This window comes from Notolepis coatsorum (genome assembly GCF_963971535.1).
Source record: "Notolepis coatsorum genome assembly, chromosome: 17".
Classification (NCBI taxonomy): domain Eukaryota; kingdom Metazoa; phylum Chordata; class Actinopteri; order Aulopiformes; family Paralepididae; genus Notolepis; species Notolepis coatsorum.
In genome coordinates, this window is record NC_140181.1 from 69,012,036 (window position 1) to 69,037,569 (window position 25,534).

General features: G+C 46.7%; 1 protein-coding gene across 3 annotated transcripts in view; it reads left to right on the forward strand.

Moving 5' to 3' along the window:
- The first annotated feature begins 7,687 nt into the window (after positions 1-7,687).
- Positions 7,688-25,534, forward strand: part of stat6 (signal transducer and activator of transcription 6, interleukin-4 induced) — a 115,954-nt gene continuing 98,107 nt past the window's right edge. Inside the window, exons 1-3 of one of the 3 annotated variants that reach the window (XM_084333164.1) lie at positions 7,688-7,790; positions 8,502-8,644; positions 11,983-12,128. In XM_084333164.1, coding sequence (XP_084189290.1) covers positions 11,995-12,128 — 134 coding nt within the window. In that variant the 5' untranslated portion in view covers positions 7,688-7,790; positions 8,502-8,644; positions 11,983-11,994. The other 2 variants (XM_084333162.1, XM_084333163.1) reach the window with 2 other exon arrangements.

The window sequence follows — 25,534 nt, forward strand, 5'->3', positions numbered from 1 at the left end:
CTCTCACATGGACACAAGGTGTAGGCCTTCCTCCCCTCCTGGTCTACACCACTCTCCTCTCACATGGACACAAAGTGTAGGCCTTTCTCCCCTCCTGGTCTACACCACTCTCCTCTCACATGGACACAAAGTGTAGGCCTTTCTCCCCTCCTGGTCTACACCACTCTCCTCTCACATGGACACAAGGTGTAGGTCTTCCTCCCCTCCTGGTCTACACCACTCTCCTCTCACATGGACACAAGGTGGGGGGGGGGGGGGGGGCGCGCCTCTCAGCGAGGAGTGCTCAGGAGTCGGACTGTGTAATCGCAGACGTTACTAGTCTGTAGCCTGTAGTAGGTAGAGTAGAGTTAGAGTAGACAACTCACTTACCGTCCGGCCGTCTGGACGGTCTGGGCTGGGCTTCCACAGCACATTCCATGATAAAAAAAAGTATCTATTTAGTTAGATAGAGATGATTATCTCTCAGACTCCTGACTTACTAACAATATGAAATACTCCTGGTCCCAAGCATTATTTTCTCGACTGACATTTTACTGGCTGTCAAAACGATCACTGTCTGTGTCAACAAGTCACAGCCACAGCACAGGTTACATACAAAGTGGGTCAAGTTTGATGTGTGCCGTGCGTGCGTTCAGGCTGCAGCGCCGCCGCGCTCCGAATGGTAATTGCAAGAATAGCATGCATGTTGCCATATTACGTGTGAATTAGTGTGCAAATCATTAATCATACATCCAAAATAGCATACGTTTATTATTATACACGATGATGATACAGAAAATTACAGAAAAATGAGAAATGCATGGCAAAAGTAGCATTTATTTTCAGTAATTTAGAGACCCCCCAAAAAATCGCAAATCAAGTTTGCAGGGGAGCTGATGTCTGATCTAGGGGAGCTATAGCGGACCGAGCTCCCCTCGTGGATCGCACCCTGGGTGTAGGCCTTCCTCCCCTCCTGGTCTACACCACTCTCCTCTCACATGGACACAAAGTGTAGGCCTTTCTCCCCTCCTGGTCTACACCACTCTACCTCTTCAGCACCGCCGCCGCTGCCCTTCTATTGTCCAGGCTGTGATACTGACAAGGTTGACATCAGAGGAGAGCTCTGACACTGGGTGAGTTAGAGCTGCCAGCTGTTAGCAATCAAGTCTATTTTGAAGTCAGGGACACAGGGACCCCCAGGGCCAAAGCAGCAACTAGCCCAGCCCCTCACCACCACCCACCCACCCTCGCCCCCGCCCCGGCCTGCAACCTCCAAGCCCCCTACTCTCTGAGATAGCCTGCACAGCTGTATTGGTTCCAGATGTTGTGCAGCGAAGGCCCTTTTACCTAAGAGGACCCGAACATGACAGAGCAGCAGGAAGCATGGAGAGAGCATGACTACAGCAAACACAACAAGGTAAACACGGACTCAAAATGCCTCAACACCTGAACCATTTACATCAAATGTACGCAGGGAGGAGGCAGAGATTCAACATACATGATGTCACTCAGGTTTTCAATACAAGCGGAAGGGTTGAGAGAGCGTCTGTTGTAAGTCTGGTTCTGGGGATTTCAGATGGGCTTTCATTTGTTGTAGCCCTTGTCCCTGTGAGAAAACACACTTGCTTTAGGATAATCTAGGGAATCAATGTCATTTAACACAAGCTGTTGGCTTTGTTCTGGGAGGTGTACTTGTACAAAAAGACTGGCTTGGTTACCAAAGTTAATCTTATGGTCAACACTTCTTATACTTGTCTCATATTTGTATCTTCAAATCTATATTCCTTTTTATATTATTCTAGATGTGTTGTTTTTGTCCTCTCGAGGACAGCGAGTACCAAGCCAAACTCCCTGTATGTGTGATGTACTCAGTGTATAAACCTTATTCTGATTCAGGACCATTTTTACCAGCTATAGCGATGGCTTGAGGCCGGGAAACACTGAATAAATGACAACACAAGGGTTTGTATGTCTGCTAACTTCAGCTCAGACAAATGACCTACAACCAAGGAGTGTACAGTAATATCAAAGGAGGAAAAATGATCACAGTGGAAATTCTACACATCTATCATGATGTGGAAAGAGCGTGATCAAACTCTTGTAGGCTTGCAGCCATGGCTAGCATTATTTTTTAGAGTATGCTGGACAGGTCAATCAGGGCTTCTAAGGAAATTGGTTTTGACAAGTGGAATGTCTTGGCAAAAAACAAATGGCTTGACCGACCCCCTTCACATAACCAGGTCTAGATCACAAAACTGGTAACAAGCAGCAAACAGATTGATCAACATTGTCAGCTGGATCAATATTAGCATCAGCATACTAGTTTGATGGAAATGGAGAGAATATCCGTGTGTTCAACTGAAACTCTGTCATAAAGTGCATGTTATTATAGGCCTATTCATTAATGTGTGATCTAGCTGTAATAGCTTGTAATTTCAAGCAGAAATGTCTGTATTGCACAAGGACTACAAGGACTGTTGATATTTTATGCATGACAACAGCGCCCTCCTGTGGTAATTTCAATAGACTACACACTATTTATGAACCTATCCAGTCTACTCTATGTGCTATTTATTAGGTTACCTTTGAATACAAATGATAAAGGTTTTCATGAATATCATAAAGGTGTGTCCCCACAATGGCCTGACAGTTATATCACAATTGTTTAAATTCTTTATCCAACCACATTTGGGAATGGCCATGTGGTAAATAGTATAAATATTTAGGCATCTGCATTGATGATGAATTAACTTTTAAATCACACACCTAAAGGTAGAATCTGTAATGCCGCCAAACAGCAACCTCTAGGCGAAAGAGCCCCGCTTGGTATTGCACTTTGTTTACATTATTTGTTTTGGTCTGTGGGTTGGAGTTCAGTAACTTGTGAGTGAGTGGTTGTCTCATAGTGTTGGCCAAGGTGGTGGATGTCTCGGGGTGATGGCCAAGGTTACAGTGACTGTTCTACCCCCACCTTGGTTATGAGCCCCATTAAGGTCATGGATCAGCTTCATACCGTCTTCTGTCCGACCTACAACAATCATGCCTGTTCTAGTTCATTGATGGGTTAAGTACTTCTATTCTATTCACATATATGCTTACTACATGTATCTATTGCTCCTATGTCTGCCCACCACAAACACACAAACTGTCTAATGCCTGTCCCCGTCTTCCTGTCTCTCTGTGAGTAGATGTCTCGTGGTGATGGCCAAGGTGGTGGATGTCTCGTGGTGATGGCCAAGGTGGTGGATGTCTCGTGGTGATGGCCAAGGTGGTGGATGTCTCGTGGTGATGGCCAAGATGGTGCGATCCTCTCTACGTCGCCCTCATACTTCAAATGTATCCGAGCGGAATACATACTTGTGTACAAACGGAATATGACTCTTGATATTTTGAGCTCAGAGCCTTGACATTTAGCCTTTATCCTAATTTCATACTAGCGCTCGTTTCCCTATGCTTTTTCTTCTGTTGTTGTTGTTGTTCTTAGCTCCTCTATTCTATTTAAATCTTTCAAAAATGTTCTTATGTACCCCAGTTGCTATTGCATGTACATATTTGTGTTTTATTACATGTATATGTTCATATATACCAACTATTCGCCTGTTTTATTCTCCACCCATCAATCATCCATAGCAACACTACTATCACCGACATCCAAGAAGGGGGATCCCCCCTTGAACGGCCCTTCTAAGGTTTCTCTCCCTCACATCGCCTGCTTTTTTTTCCTATTGCTATGTTTTTAGTGAGTTTTTCCTTACCTTCGCTGGGGTATGTGTGGGAGTGTTGCATTTATTTATTTTACATTTATCTTGGATTTCATGGTGCGTTTTTTGTTCTTGATTTATTGTGATGTTTCTTCTTGACTTGTTTAAAGAAGACTTGTCTATTATTATCACTATTATTTTATTTATTTTTATTTTATTTATTATTATATATTTCTTTGCTTTCTTTTTGCCTGTTTTCGATTTTGTTTAGTTTTTGTCTTTATTGTTTTTTGTCGTCCCTGTTCAATTTCAGTCCTGTCCGTGTCTCGTCATGTCCCATAAAAGCAAAAAAAGAATCATGGTGATATGTTATATTATTGATAATCAACCTTTGCTTCTCTGTACCACCAATAAAAGATATATATAAAAAAGAAGACTTGTCTGGCCCATGGGGACATTACCTTGTGATTTCGGGCTTTACAAATACATTTTTTGATTTGATATTGAACTTATTATACTGTGAATTTATCCAGACCTCTCTCAGTATTGATTGATTGATTGAAAAGTTTATTAACAGATTGCAGAATGGGTACAGTACAGTACAGCTCAATACATACAATTGTTAAGGGGATGCAGACCAGAGAAAGACTTTCGTCTTGTTTACATCAGGGTCCCCCATTTTCAATTCATCATAACATATATGACATACATGACATACAGATAGACAGTACTGCTACATCTATACATTTATGACATATCAGATTTGCAAATACAGTACTGCTTGTGATACAAAAGTGTCCAGAAAAGGAGTGTATATACATTTGGCATAGAAACTGTACATTGGAGGAGGTTGGTTGGGTGGGGTGGGGTTGGGTGGGTTGGGTGAGGGCTGTACATTGGAGGTGGGGGGGGGTTTGGGAAGGGGACACCCACACATTTTACACTGTACATTGGAATATTGACAAAGCCTTACTTGGTCATTTACTGTACAACTAGGTTAGGACATTTGTAGGGGCCAGTTTCGAATTGCAGTCTCACGTATGTGTTTTTTGAGAGTGTTTTTGAAGGTGGGTAGTGATTCACATTCCTTTACAGCTTTAGGTAGGGCGTTCCACATTGATGTGGCATAATTGCGAAACGTGTTTAGTCCCTTGTTTGAGCCGAATCTGGGTTTTACATGATTTGTGGAGCTCCCTCTGGTGTTGTGATCGTGGTATTCACTGACCTTTGGGAAGTATTTTGACATGTACATGGGTACCTTGGTCGCATAGTGTATCTTGTAGACCAGGCCCATTGCAAGTTGCTGTACTCTGTCGTCTACTCTAAGCCATCCTAGGTTGTCAAAGTGGGCAGGGGTGAGGTGGGTTCTAGGAGTCAGGTCAAGTAGTAGTCTGACTAGCTTGTTTTGAGATGTTTGTAATTTGTTTTTTAGTGCCTTTGAGGTGCTTTGGTACCATGAGGTGCAAGCATAGTCGTAGTACCCTTGAATGAGTGCTCCTGCTAGAGTCTTCAGGGTATTCTTGTTTACCAGAGAGGAGATCCGGTACAAGAATCGCGTTCGTTGGTTGACTTTTTTTTATTACATTGGATGCCATTTTGTCACAGGAAAGATTAGCCTCTAGGATGGAACCCAGGTAGGTAATTTCATCTTTCCTTGTGATAATATTGTCACCCACTGTAACCGAGAAGCCGTCGGTCTTGCTGAGTTTGTTATTTGAACCGAAGAGAATGGACTCTGTTTTGCCCATGTGTAATGATAGTTTGTTGTCGGCGAGCCATATGCAGATTTTGCCTAGTTCCGAGCTGAGGGCTTTTTCAACCTGTAACTTGTTCTTGTCAGAGACCAGCAGGGCTGAGTCATCCGCAAACAGGAACAAGTTGCAGTCACAAGCTGACGACATGTCATTTGCATAAATTAGGAATAGTAGCGGTCCTAGTATGCTTCCTTGTGGAACACCACAGCTCACTGTGAGGGGGGGGGATAGGGTACCGTTTACTTCCACCATCTGTTCCCTCCCCTCCAGGTAGGATTGTATCCAGCTCACTGATAAACTATCAAAACCAATTGCTTTTAGCTTGTCAATCAGAATGGTGTGATTGACAGTGTCGAAGGCCTTTTGTAGGTCCAGCATGACCATGCCGCAGTATTTGCCCGCGTCCACCTCTTGTTTGATGTGGTCGTTCAAGTAGAGAAGGCATGTGTCAGTGGAGTGGGATGTTCTGAAGCCAGATTGGAATTCGTAGATTAGATTTTTTTCCGCGAGGTACTTTTCGATCTGTTCGTATACTATTTTTTCCATGACTTTCGAGATGGATGTAAGGATAGAAACAGGGCGGTAGTTACCCGGGTCTAATTTGCTGCCCTTTTTGTGCAGGGGTGTTACTCTCGCAATTTTGAAGTCCTTGGGGACGTGTCCCTGTTTTATGGAGAGGTTTATTATGTGTGTGATGACTGGGGTGATGGCTGCTGCTGAGTCTCTGAGGAATTTGGAGGGGATGTTGTCATGGCCAGTGGCCTTGTTTGGTTGGAGGGCGCTCAGTTTTTTGAGTACCTCATCTGTAGTTACTATTTCCAGTTTGAAGTCGTCTTTGTGGACGCCTAGGTTCTTGTAGTATGCTACTATGTGTACATGTACATGTCAAAATACTTCCCAAAGGTCAGTGAATACCACAACCACTACACCAGAGGAAGCTCAACAAATCATGTTAAACCCAGATTCGGCTCAAACAAGGGACTAAACACGTTTCGCAATTATGCCACAACAATGTGGAACGCCCTACCCAAAGCTGTAAAGGAATGTGAATCCCTGCCCACATTCAAAACCGCCCTTAAAGAGCACCTACGGGAGGCTGCAATTCGAAACTGGCCACCGTAAATGCCCAAAACCCCCACCACCTCCTAATAGACAGTCTCCTCCCCACCGCATGTATATATTCCCTCCCCGCCGTATGTATATTCCCCTCCCACCCACCCACCCCCTCCTAATGTACAGTCCCCTCCCCATCATATGTATATACTCTGTCAGGATCTAGGGGTAACAGTACTGTATATTTGAATACCGCCTATGTCACAAATGTATCAGTACTAAATACCTATATGTCCCTATGCCATAAATGTCATGTATGTTATGTATGTCATAAATGTCTATATGAATTGAAAATGGGGGACCCTGATGGAAACAAGACAAACGTCTTTCTCAGGTCTGCATCCCCTTAACAATTGTATGTATTGAGCCGTACTGTATTGTACCCATTCTGCAATCTGTTAAATAAAGTTTTCATTCATTCATTCATTCATTCTACCCCATACTGCCCTGAGTGGGAGGGTAGTTTGTTTACCAGTGTTGTAGAGTCTGAGAAGTGGCCAGCAGTAGCAACCCCTCCCCCTATCCCCACTCAACTCAAACCCACAAATCAGACCAAAACAAAACATGTAAACAAAATCTAACCCTAACTTACTAACGGTAAGACAAACATATTATGCTTCTCTGAAACCAAACTAGATGAATCAGTAAAAGACCCAGAGATAGAAATTGAGAACTACTCAATCGTCAGGAATGATAGGAACAGGTATGGAAGCGGTGTCTGCTCGCGGTCCATGGATGTAGCAGTATTACTGTCTATCTGTATGTCATGTTATGATGAATTGAAAATGGGGGACCCTGATGTAAACAAGACGAAAGTCTTTCTCTGGTCTGCATCCCCTTAACAATTGTGTATATTGGGCTGTACTGTATTGTACCCATTCTGCAATCTGTTAATACAATTTTCAATCAATCAATCAACGAGATACAGATAAATAACAGACTGAATCATACCACGTGAATCACTACCCACTTTCAAAAACACTCTCAAAGAATACGGGAGACTGCAATTCGAAACTGGCCCCTACAAATGTCCTAACCCAGTTGTACAGTAAATGACCAAGTATGGCTTTGTCAGTATTCCAATGTACAGTGTAAAGTGTCCCCCACCCACCCCCTACCTATCGGCGGATGTGCGAAGTTATGCCACGCGAGGGCAGTACACGGACCAACATAACATCACAATTTAATAATTGGCTACAGAGTAGACAAAAACAAACTATCAACACGTACACGGATCCTGCTGGTAAGATCCAAGATTGCGCGCGCTTTCTGACCATTTACCGAAGTGCGCCTCACGAAATCATTACTGGAAGTTGCAGCACCACGCAAAGTTCAGTTACATGACTCACATAATGAACTCCGCCTACAGCCCGTTCATCTTTACCCTATGAGTTTACTCACTTTCAGTTTCGAGGTAGGTCACTGTTCATCATATCTATTTTAGGTAAGCCGCGCGTAGCCTACAAGTGTAAGTCTGTAATTATGTTTCCATTTCCTCAATACATAGATATTCAGCATATACCACATCCAGCCTTCTTCAAATGATCTATGGTGTTTGGTGATGTGTGCCTAATCTTTTACCAGGTCCAGGACGATATGACTAGGGAATAGGGATACAACATAAATTAGTAAACAGTACGTCCTATATGTTGTTGAACCTATATATTTACCTAAACATTCAACCCATTACATTAGGCATCATAATATGTCCTGCAACAGCAGCAACAGGCATGTACAATAGCACCCACACGTAAAACAGCACGGCAATACTAAACACACTATCTAAACTGTGGTTTTGAACGTGAGCTCTGGAAAGTGAAACTGGCAGCTCTGCCTCTGTCACTGCGTGGGGGTCCCGCTCTACGTTGTGAAAGTTGTGCTATCGGCTACAGTGGGCCTGTCAACTGTCAAGATAATCGATTTTCGATTTTCAAACCTTTTTTCATTTTCATAGGATTAAACCGACGACTGTACGTTTTTGGAGTTGCTGTAAAACGACTCGCTCTTTTGGATGAGACATGACACACAGGATTAGAGGAAGAGGAAGAGACTTGCGTTGGCAAACAAGCATTTAATCTTCAGCCTACTCTACAGACGGTAAGTCACAAGTGGTAACAGTCATTTGTTATTGTGTTGATTTGGAGGCTAATAGTCAAATAACATTTCTCCCATTCTTAGCAGATATTACTTTGGTCATATGATCTTATTACGTCGACGCCCAGCCTTCGCTTTCCGTATAGTATGTTGGCGTTATACCACTACTTTCACTTAACCGAGGGACTGCCTACAAAATAAATAAAAAAAATAGAAAGTTTTATAGGCACAGAAGCAAGGATATTACTGCAATTAAACGCCAAAGATAAAACATGCTACATGCAAGTGAAGCTTGTGGCTTACAGCATGGAACATAGACTTAGCCAGTCCTAATTTCATGTTTAATGTTGATGATGATGTTATATACCAGTATAACCCAGTTGTACAATAAAGACCAAGCATGGCTTTGTCAGTATTCCAATGTACTGTACAGCCCCACCCAACCCAACCCCACCCCACCTACCCAACCTCCTCCAATGTACAGTTTCTATGTCAAATGTATGTCAGTATTCCAATGTACAGTGTGTTGATTGATTGATTGATTGAAAAGTTTATTAACAGATTGCAGAATGGGTACAGTACAGTACAGCTCAATACATACAATTGTTAAGAGGATGCAGACCTGAGAAAGACTTTCGTCTTGTTTCCATCAGGGTCCCCCATTTTCAATTCATCATATGACACACATGACATACAGATAGACAGTACTGCTACATCTATACATTTATGACATACCAGATTTTCAAATACAGTACTGTTTGTGATACTAAAAAAATCCAGAAGAAGAGTATATACATTTGACATAGAAACTGTGCATTGGGGGAGGTTGGGTAGGTGGGGTGGGGCTGTACATTGGAGGTGGGGGGTGGGGGGTAGGGGACACACACACTGTACATTGGAATACTGACATACATTTGACATGGAAACTGTACATTGGAGGAGGTTGGCTAGGTGGGGTGGGGTTGGGTGGGGCTGTACATTGGAATAGCCATGCTTGGTCTTTATTGTACAACTGGGTTAGGACATTTGTAGGGGCCAGTTTTGAATTGCAGTCTCCCGTAGGTGTTCTTTGAGAGTGTTTTTGAAGGTGGGTAGTGATTTACATTCCTTTACAGCTTTGGGTAGGGCGTTCCACATTGTTGTGGCATAATTGCGAAACGTGTTTAGTCCCTTGTTTGAGCCGAATCTGGGTTTTACATGATTTGTGGAGCTCCCTCTGGTGTTGTGATCGTGGTATTCACTGACCTTTGGGAAGTATTTTGACATGTACATGGGTACCTTGGTCGTGTAGTGTATCTTGTAGACCAGGCCCATTGCAAGTTGCTACAAAAGACGAAAGTCGAAAAAGACGAAAGTCTTTCTCAGGTCTGCATCCTCTTAACAATTGTATGTATTGAGCTGTACTGTACTGTACCCATTCTGCAATCTGTTAATAAACTTTTCAATCAATCAATCAATCATATTTCAACTGGCTACGCTTTCCGCTTCGCCCTATTGGATGTCCTCTGCGCATGCGCGCACCTACTTGAAACTCCTCACGTGTACCTTCTCATCTGTCTGATCACGCCGACCTCCGGCCAGCATATATAGCCCAGGTGTGGTGATCAGCTCCCCCTTCTTCACCCACTTATTGGTTTCCCCACTTGGCTGCTTGCTGCTGTTAGATCAAAGCCTCCCATCTCCAAAAAGTAATTTTGTTTTTTCCAGGAATGAAGAAAAACAACCTTATTTCTTTTTATAAACACTCTGTATGCTGTAGCTCTGTATGATAGCATGCACAATAATACTGTATATACCATATACTATATACCTATCCTCACCTGTTTACCTGCACATAGTCCTTTACTATATCTATATATTATGTACATATCCTACTCTTACTAGTTACACTGCTGGCCAGTATGACTACTACCTTACTGTCCTATACCTGTATCACTGTACAAAAGTGTACATTATACTATAACTCTGGTTAGCACTACGCTACACTCAGTAGTACTACTAATTTGTATATGTTGTACCCAGTTTAATAACCTGTACATTGTATATTGCTGTTGCACTTTACTGCTACATTTGCACTCTGGTTGGATGCCAAACTTATTTTTGTTGTACTTGTGCTGTATAATGACAATGAATTTTAATCTAATCTAATAAAACAATTAATGAAATGCCATAGGTATCAGTAAGCATTGTACAATGATGGCAACACATTTTCATTTCAAACCTTTATTTATACCCATGAAAGCACTAGGGCTGACCTTTTTTTGGAATTCGAAGCTTCGGGGCCGAGATTCGATTTTAATTCGAAGCTTCGAGATAAATATATATATATATTTTATAAATATCATTTTTTTTTAATGTTGTGGGACTTGTACAGCACTTTGTTCAACTTTGTCAGTGCTGTAAAGTTTAAACCTTTTTAAATCTTAGACAAACAAAACACTTTGCTTTCATGAAATATTGTAAGCCGTCATTTGAGGCTTTATAAAATCAGTGCAGAGTCCGACCTCATCTTAAATAACAAACAGCATTGCTTGTTGTAGTTAACAAACAAAGAGAGGCAGAGTTGATGAGTTGATTTTGCTTTTTTTTTTTTAAATAATCAAATTTTATTTTCATATTCGAATCCCATGCCCATCGAACGAAGCTTCGAAGTATTTAAGACAGGCCTAGAAAGCACAGAGCTTTCCCTCATTTACAGTGACGACGAGTTACATACAGAAAAAACAGTCATAAATAACAACGTTTCAAATCACAACAACATGTCAAGAAAGAACAAGGACAAACAGATAAATCAACTAAAACAGGTACAGCTACATTTGCACTCTGGTTGGATGCCAAACTTATTTTCATTGTATTGTACTTGTGCTGCATAATGACAATACATTTTTATCTAATCTAATTCAGTTTTGAAAGCAGGTTCTGAATGGCTTTTATGGGTATTAGAATCATGAAACTTACACGGACCATGGAGACTTTCAATTCAGATATAAACAAATATATTGTTTGCTATGAGCAGCAGTTGAATGAGATTGTGTGTTGCGGATTGTTTATGGCTGATGTTCTGGTGGGAAAGTATTCACAGAGTAATGCCTGACCTTATGGTCTAGAAATACACATAAGTTGTTACCCAAAACTTTATTTCCATGTTGCGTTAGTTTAAAAATGTAAGCTGGGGTTGACCTGTTGGCTCACCACGCTAGATGTAATGTCACGTAGATGTAACATCCCGGGGTCCGACACGGCATTAGGACCTACTGTGTGTTGCATCATGTCCCCTCTCTGTCAGCTGTATGGATGTGGATGGGATTGCAAACCTGTCCTTTTTGCTGTGGCCCTTGCAGCTCTGTTTGACCATGGCCCAGTGGGCACGGATGAACCAGCTGTTTCGATATCTGACCACAGAGACAGTCACCGAACTCTATCCCCCTTCAGCATTCCCCATAGAGGTCAGATTCTACCTGGCCGAATGGATCGAGGAACAGAGATGGTATGGCACACACACACACACACACACACACTACCAAAGGGTTAACCCTTTCACTGCGACAATACAGAAGGTTAACCCTTTCACTGCCACACGACAAAGGGTTAACCCTTTCACAACCACAATACACTGGTAAACAAGAATACCCTGAAGACTCTGGCAGGAGCACTCATTCAAGGGTACTACGACTATGCTTGCACCTCATGGTACCAAAGCACCTCAAAGGCGCTAGGAACAAGATTACAAACATCAAAAACAAACTGGTCAGACTACTACTTGACCTTACCCCCAGAACCCACCTCACCCCTGCCCACTTTGACAACCTAGGATGGCTTAGAGTAGACGACAGAGTACAGCAACTTGCAATGGGCCTGGTCTACAAGATGCACTATACGACTAAGGTACCCATGTACATGTCAAAATACTTCCCAAAGGTCAGTGAATACCACAACCACTACACCAGAGGAAGCTCAACAAATCATGTTAAACCCAGCTTCGGCTCAAACAAGGGACTAAACACGTTTCGCAATTATGCCACATCAATGTGGAACGCCCTACCCAAAGCTGTAAATGAATGTGAATCCCTACCCACATTCAAAACCGCTCTTAAAGAGCACCTACGGGAGGCTGCAATTCGAAACTGGCCACCGTAAATGCCCAAACCCCCCACCACCTCCTAATAGACAGTCTCCTCCCCACCGCATGTATATATTCTCTCCCCGCCGTATGTATAGTTCTCTCCCACCCACCCACCCCCTCCTAATGTACAGTCCCCTCCCCATCATATGTATATACTCTGTCACGATCTATAGGTAACAGTACTGTATACTTTAATACCGTTTATGTCACAAATGTATCAGTACTAAGTACCTGTATGTCCCTATGCCATAAATGTCATGTATGTTGTGTATGTCATAAATGTCGATATGAATTGAAAATGGGGGACCCTGATGTAAACAAGACAAACGTCTTTCTCTGGTCTGCATCCCCTTAACAATTGTGTGTATTGAGCCGTACTGTATTGTACCCATTCTGCAATCTGTTAAATAAAGTTTTCATTCATCATTCATACATAAGGTTAACTCACTGCCACATGACAAACGGTTAACCCTTTCACAACCACACTACAGAAAGTTAACCCTTTCACTGCCACACGACAAACGGTTAACCCTTTCACAACCGTGTGGTAGTGAAAGCGTTAACCTTCTGTAATGTGGTAGTGAAAGGGTTAATATTGTGAAAGCAGGGCACCCAAGTGGCGACCCATGTAACACGCTGCGTCGCGAAGCGGCCGACCCGGGTTTGATTCCCGGACCCGAATGTCTTTGCCGAATGTCTTCCCCCCGCTCTGTCTCCCGTTCTTCCTCTCTCTCTCTCTCTGTACCGGACTGCCCGGTAGTACAAACAAATACAAATCTACCAAAAACATAATAAAAAAAAATATATATATATTGTGAATGCAATAGACCTGTCGCTAAACCACGCCCCAAATATAATTTGTCCATTTGTGTTTCAGTTCTACAGTGTTTCTGTTCTGTTTCTGTTCTACAGTGTTTCTGTTCTACAGTGTTTCTGTTCTACAGTGTTTCAGTTCTAAAGTGTTTCTGTTCTAAAGTGTTTCAGTTCTACAGTGTTTCTGTTCTAAAGTGTTTCATTTCTACAGTGTTTCAGTTATATTATTGTACTTGGCCATCGCGTCCCGCTCTTAAGCCTATCGAGATATCCCTTATCTCATGTACCTACTGTACTCCACTAACGAAAAACAAATACGCCCTCACCTGCCGGGTCCCGCCCCTATGGAGGCGTAGCCTATAAGACACTAGGCATGGTCACCAAACACTCTTCCTCTATTTCGTTTCCATCATAACGGTCGCAGTGCGCCTTATGTAACTAGTGTTATGAAAAGATTAGAGAAATTGCGTAATGTTGAAAGCTTACCAGAGGTTTGTTTACCCATGGAATCTTCGGGGCATGTTTCAGCGACACGTCGGGCCTATGTTGATGTTTCCTCGTCTGACGGCAGCAGACCAAGGGGCAGCGTACAAGGTTTGGCTATCGGGCCAGCTTGTACACAGGTAGGTCCTGTGTCATCAGGCATTGACGTTGGTGTTAGTAATGCTGTGAAGTGTGTTTCGGCGCCAGGGCCGGGGTGGCTTGGTGAACGTTCCACTGCAGTGGACGATTTCCTGGCTATCCTGGAGCATGCTGCTTACACTAATGCTACTGCTAATGCTAATGTTGATGCTGAAATGGGTCGTTGTTCTGATACTCCCCGCCGAGGGACGTTGTCGCTTTCCCTCCTCTTGCCCGGTTCATTGATGAAGGTCAGTCGGTTGCTAATGTGGGGGGTTTCGCTGAGTCTTATTTACCTTTTTTACGGGTAAAAGGGCTAACAACAGGGTGCAGGCCGAGTGTACCGTGGCTGCGTAGCCAGGTAGCTTTGATCCTGTGTCCCGGCGGGGATGAACGATGTCCCACCCGGCCGATGCTTGAGAGCGAATCGGCTCGGAGGGTGGCAGTATGGACGGATGAGTGGTATACTGCTGCAGGATGGTTTGTAGCGGCGGCCAGTGTTATGGCTCAGCTGGCTAGTTTCCTATCCACATTGGCGTCGGGTAGTGGGGCTATGGGTCCAGCCGACATTGTAAACATGTTGCATGTTTGTGGTGTTATAGAGATCTTGACTCAGTCGCAAGCTATAACTGCGGGGAGGATTAGGATGCTATCAACGTTTGTTGTTAGGCATGTTTGGTTGGAGCACTCTCCTCTTGGGGAAGAGGATAGGTTTTCTCTCCTCACGACTCCTTTTTCCACGGAAAGTCTTTTTGGTCATTCTGTGGAGGCGCAGGCGGTTGTTGATCTGGGTCCCACACCGCCTCACGCTGTGCAGCCAGAGGTGGGAGCACGGCCTCGTCAACGACTGTGGCGAGGCCCTCGACAGGCGGCCATGTTTCCCCCGCCAGTGGTGCCCTGGGTGGAGAGTCAACAGGGATCCACAAGGCCGACAGCCTTGGCGGCCGAGGGATCGGCCATTTTGGGTGTATGCGGCTTGGATAAAACAAGCCGTTGTCATTCTGCCGCGAGCAGCCCGCTCCCCGTTCAATCCTCTCTCTGTTACCCACGGAAGCGGGGCTCTGATCGTTTTCCTTTGGCTGCGGGCCGCGAACCTTCTTTGAAGCGCATGCGGCCCCATTCTTCACTTCTCATGGGGACAGGGGCTGACACCCAGTTAATGGCTGAGCCTGGGTCTGTCCGTGAGAATGTTGTACTGTCGCGTGGCTCCTGCACCACACGTGTGTGATGGGGGAGTCTGGTGTTACGGCTGCCACTAGCTACAGTGGTCAGCAGGGGGACTCGAGGCCTCTTCTGTTGAATGCACAGCAAGGGTTACCCCGGCCTCGCCTTCGCCAGACGGGGTATCCAGGGCGCGTGTAGCTTTATGCCAAGCAAGCAGTGCAAAAATTTACCGTAGTGGCGTGCAGTAATGCGCCTTTCATTTTCCGCCGCCCAGCGCCCAGGTCGCGCGGAAATAGGCTGTCTATTGCCATTCTCTTTGACAAACTCTAACCTTAACCAGCTCCTTAACAGCGCCTAAACTTAACCGTTCTAACCTTAACCAACTCCGAAACAATGCCTAACCTTAACCTTAACCTTAACCATGCCTAACCTTAACCATAGAAATTATATTGCCATTCTCTTTGACAAACTCTAACCTTAACCAGCTCCTTAACAGCGCCTAAACTTAACCGTTCTAACCTTAACCAACTCCGAAACAATGCCTAACCTTAACCTTAACCTTAACCATGCCTAACCTTAACCGGCGAAAGAATACACGTTAAAAAAAAATCACGTTAAAAAATATTTTCGATGGGATTCGAACTCGCCAGCAAACGAGCCATAGGATCCACAGCCATGTGGCCTTGCCAATTGAGCTATTTCTAGATACTGAATAAGGGGCGGTGACTTATATATATTGAGCTCCGCTCGTGTCGAACCAAGGCGGGATCTCATGCGCATGCGCGGGCACGCCGGCGCACGCACGCACCTGAGCGAGCACGCCGCCGCCGGTGCACGCACGGTAGCATTTGTCTAAGCGGGGCCTGAAAAGAAGGGCGCTTTACCGCACTGGCGTGCGGTGACGAATGCGGAAGCATTTTTGCACTGCTTGCTTGGCATTAAGGAAAACGCATCCAGGGCTGTACGCTAAGCTTTTTCACTAGGGGCACACTTGCCCCTAAATGAGAAATTTAGGGGCAAAAAATATTTTTTAGGGGCAAATTTTTAAATAACAATTTTACCATTATTTATATCGATTGTTTTTATATAATTTTTTTTTAATAAAATATATATATTATATAATCATACTTGTAGTTGTATTATCTGCGAGACATCGCCACCACGCAACAAGTCTAAATGCTCGCTATATGCAACCAGCTCCACTGTCTGTGTGTACTGAGTAGCCTCCAGCTACGGCCAGGATTCTCCGGAGCTGCAGCTGGGCCCTATACTGTAGCCTCCAGCTACAGCCAGGATTCTCCGGCGCTGCAGCTGCTCCCTATTGACTATATTCAGCGTGCCCTCAGCTCGAATACGCATCGACTCAGTGTTATAAGACATTCATATCAGGACGGAGCTATCTGAACTATTTAGTTTAAAACCTGTTCCACCCCAGGTGAAATCTGCATAAAATGTATACCTATGGTAAATGGAATATTGCTCCACTTCTACAAGGGCTATTTGCATATTCTTGGTATCTAGGAACATCTATGGACCTCAATGAATGTATTCTCAGTGTCAGAAATATTGTGTCTATTACTAGGCTTGCTTAAATTCTGATGAAACAAAGGAAAATATGAATTATGATTTTTCTTTTCATCTTTGACAGTGAATAAAACCATGATAATAATGACCAAACTTAAAAAACTGCCACTGAGCTAATTCAGTACCCTCTTGAGATCATGTGTACAAAAGATCTAAGGAAATTAATAAAGGGAAGATGATAAAATTGAAGGTTTTGTATATACAGTACTGAATTCTCCCATCCGGACCAATGCAATTTGAAATATTATTATAGAATATAGAATATATGCTTATACATTACCTTATTATAGCCAATTCGCACATTTATATATATATACATATAGTATCTTTCAAATGGCCGAGTTCAATTTGGATATAGTATCACCAGGCATGTATAATAACATATACAGATATTTAATGTAATCGACTGTACTTTTTTATTTCTCCCACAGTGTAATCATTTTGTAACTAATTTCAGATCTAATTATTCCTACATGATTACAATAGTGTGGAGAAACTGACTGCGTTTCAATATTTGTCAAAAACGTTACCTTTTGTAGCTTATTATCGCGAATCATAACAATTATTGATATGATTCATTCAGAATGCCGAACTTTGAACGACCATAGCGGACCATGGGAAGTGTAGTTTTGAGAAATTCCGACGCTGGCAGATAGCTGGCGAGGCGCTCTTCAAAATGGCCGCAAAAAAACTACAATTCCCATGGTTCAACATTTCCATTTACGCTTCAGCGTCAAAAACGCGAGTGAAAAATAAAAACTTAAAATGATATAAACTCACTTTTAACCTATTGCTAAACTATTGCCAACCTAACGTTTTACATTCTACATGTATTTGTGACATAGTAGTGATAATAATACTTGAAAACGTTTGATTTTAAAAACGTTAAATTATTGCATCACTCATAAAAATACTAATATATGATAATAATGTCAAAAAGGGGTCGGTACCGTGGCCGTGGGGTGGAACAGGTTAATGGGACGTTTCGTTTTGAACAGTAAGCTAACGCAAGCTATCATGCACAACTAGACTTACTGGAGCATTTGTTGATAGCTATCAGTAGCTAGCCGGCTGGCAGGCTCACCGAGGTCCCAGTGTTTACAACAGCCACGGGTGCGAGAGGGCTGGAGGAGGAGCAGATGCCACATCTCTCTCCGTGTGTCTGAGTTCAGTTCAGTTCGGCTCACTATAGGAGGTCGAACAACGCGTCGAAAATATGAAGCAATACTAACTTTACTTTTCTTCATAGCTAAATCAGACAGTCAGCCAGTCTATCAGAGTGAGTGCTCAGTCGATTGTTCCCGCTGATCATACCTGCTGAGTGCTCACTGCTCAGCTCGCGTGAGTGACGTCATCGCGTCATCACACGCCTTGGATAATTTAGGAGTGAAATGCGAATCCAAGGCTTGAAAGCACTACTCGCAAGCCCGCCCCCAGATAATATTTACCAATCGCAACGGCCAATTAAAGGGGCAATTTGCGACGATATCATCGCAGTGTACAGCCCTGGTATCACGCTGATGCCTCCCACTCCCGTGAGAGCGGCAGTGGTCTGCAAAGAAGAGGCGAGCGTGATTTGGGTGATAGCAATATCACTACAGGGCTTCGGCGTGTAGGAGCCCATGGGGCTCTCATGCCTTGCGTGTCTAGCTGTAGAAAAACTCCTCAGCATGCGCTAGAGGGGTGTTCAGGGGGGGGGGGGTGTGTCAACCAGTTTGATGACAGCTTCTCCCGTATCGAACCGGCCCTTTCTGTCGGGGTCCCCCCTTGGGTGCGTCGCACAGCGGGAGGGACCGGGCCAACTATCTACTGTTCCTTGCGGCCCAGCGTCAGTTGACGGCGGGTGCGCTGTGGGATTATTTTCACATATGGCGACAAGAATGCCGTTTGGGGGTGTGGATAGAGAGAACGTTGAAAGAGGGGCTTGTGTTGCAGTTCGCGCAACCCCAACCTCCGTTTTCAGGTTTGGTGCCGACCCTATTGTCAGGGTCAGAAGCAGTGACAGCCCTGGCCGACGAGATCCGATCTCTGTTGGCGAAGCAGGCCGTAGTCGTGGTCCCGAGAGAGGACGCGATGTCAGGCGTCTACTCCCGTTATTTTCTGGTGCCCAAGAAATATAAGTATACTGGATCTGTCCGCGTTCAATCGGTTGATTGTAGCGAGACCGTTCAGGATGTTGCCCGTCAAACTCCTTCTGCTTGCTGTCAGAAGGGGAGACTGGTTCACCTCCATAGACCTGAAGGATGCGTATTTTCACATCCCGATTTTCCCTCCTCACAGGAAGTTCCTGCGGTTCCTGTTTCAGGGCGTAGCGTACGAGTACCAGAGGTTGCCGTTCGGCTATTCTCTGGCTCCCCGCACATTCACCACATGCATAGCGACTGCGCTGGAGCCTCTACGTCGTCGGGAATACGGGTTCTGTTCTATCTCGACGACATTCTACTCCTCAGTCGTTCGGAGGAGGTTGCCAGGTCTCATACCAGGCTGGTGGTGGAATTCCTCACCAGGCTGGGTTTTGCTGTGAACTGGAAGAAGAGTACGCCTATTCCCAGTCAACAGGTGGAGTACTTGGGCTTGACGTTGAGGTCAAGGCCCATGATTGTAACCCTCTCGGAGCAGCGGCGGGTGTCTATCCTTCGCGCGCTCAGGGGTTTCCGTCTGGGAGGGACGGTCACGGTGCTGCAAGTGATGCGCCTGCTCGGTATGATGGCATCTGCTCACACGGTGGTTCCTCTTGGCCTCCTCTTCATGAGGAGGATACAGAGGTGGTTTTTCTCTATGGGAATAGATCCGGTGAGGGACAAATGGAAACGGTTGACGGTTCCTTTGTCGATATGGGGAGATCTCGCCCATTGGAGGAGGCTGGGTATCCTCACCATTGGGGTCCCCATGGGCAGCAGGCGCTCACACGTCACAGTCTTCACCGACGCCTCTCTCACGGGTTGGGGGGGGACGTGTCGGACCCACGCAGTGGGGGGCAGCTGGACGTGAGGAAAAAAAAATGGGACAACCAATCAGGCCATGTTTCAGGACGCACTAGATGACGCCGACTGGGGACTGTTCAGGAGGAGTAACAGTGACGTCAGCGATTTCACAGACGCTGTGGTGTCATTCATAACAACACTGGCTGATAGTATCGTCCCCACAAAAAAGGCGAGGGTGTTCCCAAACCAGAAACCATGGGTGGACAGTACTATCAGAGCAGCCCTGAACTCTCGCACCACTGCTTATAACCGGGGCAGAGAGTCAGGAAACATGGAAGAGTACAAGACAACAGTCTACACTCTGCGCAAGGCTGTCAAACTTGCTAAGAGGACGTATGCCGACAAGATGGAGGCACAAATGGCACAGAATGACACAGGATTATGGCAAGGACTGAGGGCTATAACTGACTACAAAGTCAGCGCCCCCTCAATGGGGAGCGACGACGCCTCCCTTGCGGACCAGCTCAACATCTTCTACGCGCGGTTTGGTGCAAACAGTGGCACTGCTAGCCCAACGGCTAGCGACGTCACTGGTGCGCCGGCTGCTGTGGAGGGGGGGGGGGGGCATCCGCGGGGGGGCGGGGACGCTCTCTCATTGACGGTACACAGTGTGAGAAGAGCATTTATGCAGGTGAACACCAGGAAGGCTGCTGGCCCAGATGGAATAACAGGACGCATACTTAAGTCCTGTGCCAACCAGCTAGCCCCTGTGTTCACCGCCATATTTAATCAATCCCTGGCGGAGTCGGTGGTCCCTGACTGCTTCAAGATGTCTACCATCATCCCTGTACCGAAGAAACCCTCCCCAACATGTCCAAATGACTACAGACCGGTGGCACTCACCTCTGTGGTCATGAAATGTTTTGAAAGGCTGGTCAAGGACCACATTTGTGCCTCCCTCCCCAGTGATATGGACCCTATGCAATTTGCATACAGGACAAACAGGTCCACTGACGACGCGGTCTCCCAGGTACTGCACAGCACCCTCTCCCACCTTGACCGTCAGAAGGGGGGCTATGTGAGACTGTTGTTCATTGACTACAGCTCAGCGTTCAACACCATAGTCTCCACCAGACTGGTGGACAAGCTGATTGAGCTGGGTCTGAGCTCCGCCCTGAGCGCCTGGGTACTGGGCTTTCTGAGTGAAAGACCCCAGGCGGTCAGGGTGGGGGGTCAGACCTCCAACACCATCACCCTGAGCATCGGGTCCCCCCAGGGCTGTGTTCTAAGCCCCCTGCTGTACTCACTCTACACACACGACTGTGTGGCCAAGTTCAGCTCCAACTCCATAGTGAAGTTCGCAGACGACACGGTGGTGGTGGGGCTGATCTCGGACAACGACGAGAAGGCCTACCGGGAGGAGGTTGAGGTACTGGAACGCTGGTGCCAGGACAACAGCCTGCTCCTGAACATTGGTAAAACCAAGGAGCTGATCGTGGATTATAGGAGAGGACAGCAGGAGACACACACACCACTGATGATTAACGGGGCTACCGTGGACAGGGTGAGCAGCTTTAAGTACCTGGGGGTCCACATCTCAGAGGATCTGACATGGTCAACACACATAGACACAGTAGTAAAGAAGGCGAAACAGCGCCTCTACCACCTGAGACAGTTAAGGAAGTTCAGAGTATCGGGGAAGATACTCCAGTCCTTCTACTCAGGAGCTGTAGAGAGCATCTTGACCGGAAACATCACTGCCTGGTATGGAAACAGCACGGCACAAGACAAGAAGGCCCTACAGAGAGTGGTGCGCTCAGCCGAGCGTACCACGGGTATTGCACTACCTCCCCTGCAGGTTCTATACAACAAGAGGTGCAAATCCAGAGCCTGCAGGATAATGAAAGACCCTCACCACCCCAATAACAGCCTGTTCCAGCTGCTGAGGTCAGGCAGACGCCTGCGAACCCCAGCTACTAGGACAGAGCGGCTTAGGCTCAGCTTCTTCCCCCAGGCCATCAGAGTCCTGAACAATGAACATTGAGTACCACTGTAACACTTTAGCATGAGCGGGCACACACTCAGGCCGCACGCACCCTCACTTATTGCCAAAAGGAAAGGCCACTTTAAATTAGTATTAGCAACAGTAACAGTGTATTGCACTACTATTACTACTACTGTTAACTGTTACCTGCTACCTGTTATTGCACAATTTTATTGCACAAAACTCTTGACTTGACTTGACTTGACTTGACGAAGGTCCGTGCTGGCCCGTCTACCCCGCACATCAATGTGTTGGAATTGAAGGCGGTCCTCCTGGTCCTCAAACGGTTCGACCACCTGGTGGTAGGCAAGCACGTTTTGGTCAGGACAGACAGTATGACGGCAGCGGCGTATATCAACAGGCAGGGTGGGACTCGTTCCATCCGCCTGCACTGGGCGGCGGTCGAACTTTGGCTATGGGCATCTCGCAGGCTGTGCAGTCTGAGGGCGCTCCACATCCCTGGTGCAGAGAATGTGGGCGCGGATATGATGTCTCGGGGCGGTCCTCGTTACGACGAGTGGGAACTCCGCCCCGACATAGTCAGACAGATCTGGGATCGTTTCGGGGAGGCCTCGATAGACGCTCTCACAAGTGCCCCTTGTGGTTCTCAGTCAGTCGAGCAGATCATCCCCCCTTGGGGGTGGATGCCTTCTCGATCTTTCCATGGCCGCCCGGTCTTCTGTACGCCTTTCCTCCTGTACAGCTGTTGGGTCAGCTGTTGGAGCGGATACGGAGGGAGCGCAGGACGGTGATCCTGGTCGCGCCGGACCGGGGCACGGCAGTGTGGTTTCCGGTCTTAATCCAGCTACTCGTCGCTCCGCCTTGGGTTATTCCTTGGTCGGCGACGGCCCTCTCTCAGCAACACGGGTCGCTGTTCCAGTGCCCGGTGTTTGGCCAACGCCTGTTGGTGTGGCTGGTGAGAGGGTAGGTCTGGAGAGGATGGACCCTTCTGTGGTTAATACCATCCGGAATGCGCATGCTCCCTCCACTGTCGCGCTTTATGCGGGCAGATGGCGTATGTTCCAAGAGTGGTGTAAGGCGGGGGGCCAGGACCCAGTCTCCTGCCCCCTGGATGCTGTCCTTAGTTATCTTCAGTCTCTCCTTGGTAGACTGTCGGCTTCGACGGTGAGGGTATATGCAGCAGCTATATCCTCCTATCATGAGGGGTTTGAGGGGGACGCGCTAAGCCGGTGCAACGCTCTTTAGCTCCGAGTTGGGATCTTCAATTGGTCCTTGGTCGGTTGTCCTTGGCCCCGTTTGAGCCGCTTGAGCAAGCGCCGTTGGGACAGTTGTCCTTCAAAACCGCGTTCTTGCTGGCTGTCACCTCCGCTAAACGCGTGGGTGAGCTCTGTGCTCTTTCGGTACGTCCAGAGTGCCTGTCTTTTCGTTCCGATTGCGGTGCCACTCTGCGGCCTAATCCTGCTTTCGTGCCTAAGAATATCCGGAGTTCCTTCCGCTCCAGGGATATTGTGGTTCAGGCGTTTCGTCCGCCTCCTCGCGCTAGTGAGTTAGATGCGGGCCTTCACCTGTCATGTCCGGTCCGTGCAGCCGTACTCAGGACCTCAGGGTTACCGATCAGCTTTTTGTCTGTCACGGTGGTTCTCGTGCCGGTAAGGCACTATCGAAACAGCGCCTGTCCCATTGGTTGTGCGAGGGCATTGCCCTCTGCTACACGTTGGCCGGACTGGATCCCCCTGGGGGCGTCAGGGCGCACTCCACTCGTGGTGTGGCTGCCTCTGCCGCTCTGCTGGGTGGGGCCTCTGTGGAGGACATCTGTGCTGCAGCTTCATGGTCCTCCCCGGGCCCCTTTGTAAGGTTTTACCTCATGGACATGACCGGGGGTTCTGTCTCCCAGGCGGTTCTGGGGTCTGTGGCCTTTCCTGCTTCCCGTCCTTGGTAGGGTAGCAGGAGTGTGTGGGTATGGGCCACAGTGTGTTAGTTCACACGTGGTTCCGCCTGTGCTGTGTGTTCAAGGGGTTCTAGTTCCCTCTTGCTCGCACTCGGGTGGAGTTGACTGCGCCCCCCCTTCATTAGGAAGGATGGGGTGACTGGACTCCCCAACCCCTTGATGTGGGCTTACGGGTCCTCAGGGGGTGCATTTGTCGGGCTTCGCGTCCGCTCTACCCCATATCTCGATAGGCGGGACGCGATGGCCAAGTACGATAATATAACGTAAGGTTATGTATATAACCTAGTTATATGAGTACTGGCTGAGCGTCCCGCTCTTAACGGCCCTGAGTCCCCGTTTTGAGGAATCTTTTCCTGGAAACAGGTTTTTTGGCGAGGAAGAGTGTTTGGTGACCATGCCTAGTGTCTTATAGGCTACGCCTCCATAGGGGCGGGACCCGGCAGGTGAGGGCGTATTTGTTTTTCGTTAGTGGAGTACAGTAGGTACATGAGATAAGGGATATCTCGATAGGCTTAAGAGCGGGACGCTCAGCCAGTACTCATATAACTAGGTTATATACATAACCTTACATTCTAAAGTGTTTCAGTTCTAAAGTGTTTCTGTTCTACAGTGTTTCAGTTCTAAAGTGTTTCAGTTCTAAAGTGTTTCTGTTCTACAGTGTTTCAGTTCTACAGTGTTTCTGTTCTACAGTGTTTCAGTTCTAAAGTGTTTCTGTTCTAAAGTGTTTCAGTTCTAAAGTGTTTCAGTTCTACACAGTGTTTCAGTTCTACAGTGTTTATGTTCTACAGTGTTTCAGTTCTACAGTGTTTCAGTTCTACAGTGTTTCAGTTCTACAGTGTTTATGTTCTACAGTGTTTCAGTTCTACAGTGTCAGTTCTACAGTGTTTCTGTTCTACAGTGTTTCAGTTCTACAGTGTTGAACTTGGCCCCGTTTGAGCCGCTTGAGCAAGCGCCGTTGGGACAGTTGTCCTTCAAAACCGCGTTCTTGCTGGCTGTCACCTCCGCTAAACGCGTGGGTGAGCTCTGTGCTCTTTCGGTACGTCCAGAGTGCCTGTCTTTTCGTTCCGATTGCGGTGCCACTCTGCGGCCTAATCCTGCTTTCGTGCCTAAGAATATCCGGAGTTCCTTCCGCTCCAGGGATATTGTGGTTCAGGCGTTTCGTCCGCCTCCTCACGCTAGTGAGTTAGATGCGGGCCTTCACCTGTCATGTCCGGTCCGTGCAGCCGTACTCAGGACCTCAGGGTTACCGATCAGCTTTTTGTCTGTCACGGTGGTTCTCGTGCCGGTAAGGCACTATCGAAACAGCGCCTGTCCCATTGGTTGTGCGAGGGCATTGCCCTCTGCTACACGTTGGCCGGACTGGATCCCCCTGGGGGCGTCAGGGCGCACTCCACTCGTGGTGTGGCTGCCTCTGCCGCTCTGCTGGGTGGGGCCTCTGTGGAGGACATCTGTGCTGCAGCTTCATGGTCCTCCCCGGGCCCCTTTGTAAGGTTTTACCTCATGGACATGACCGGGGGTTCTGTCTCCCAGGCGGTTCTGGGGTCTGTGGCCTTTCCTGCTTCCCGTCCTTGGTAGGGTAGCAGGAGTGTGTGGGTATGGGCCACAGTGTGTTAGTTCACACGTGGTTCCGCCTGTGCTGTGTGTTCAAGGGGTTCTAGTTCCCTCTTGCTCGCACTCGGGTGGAGTTGACTGCGCCCCCCCTTCATTAGGA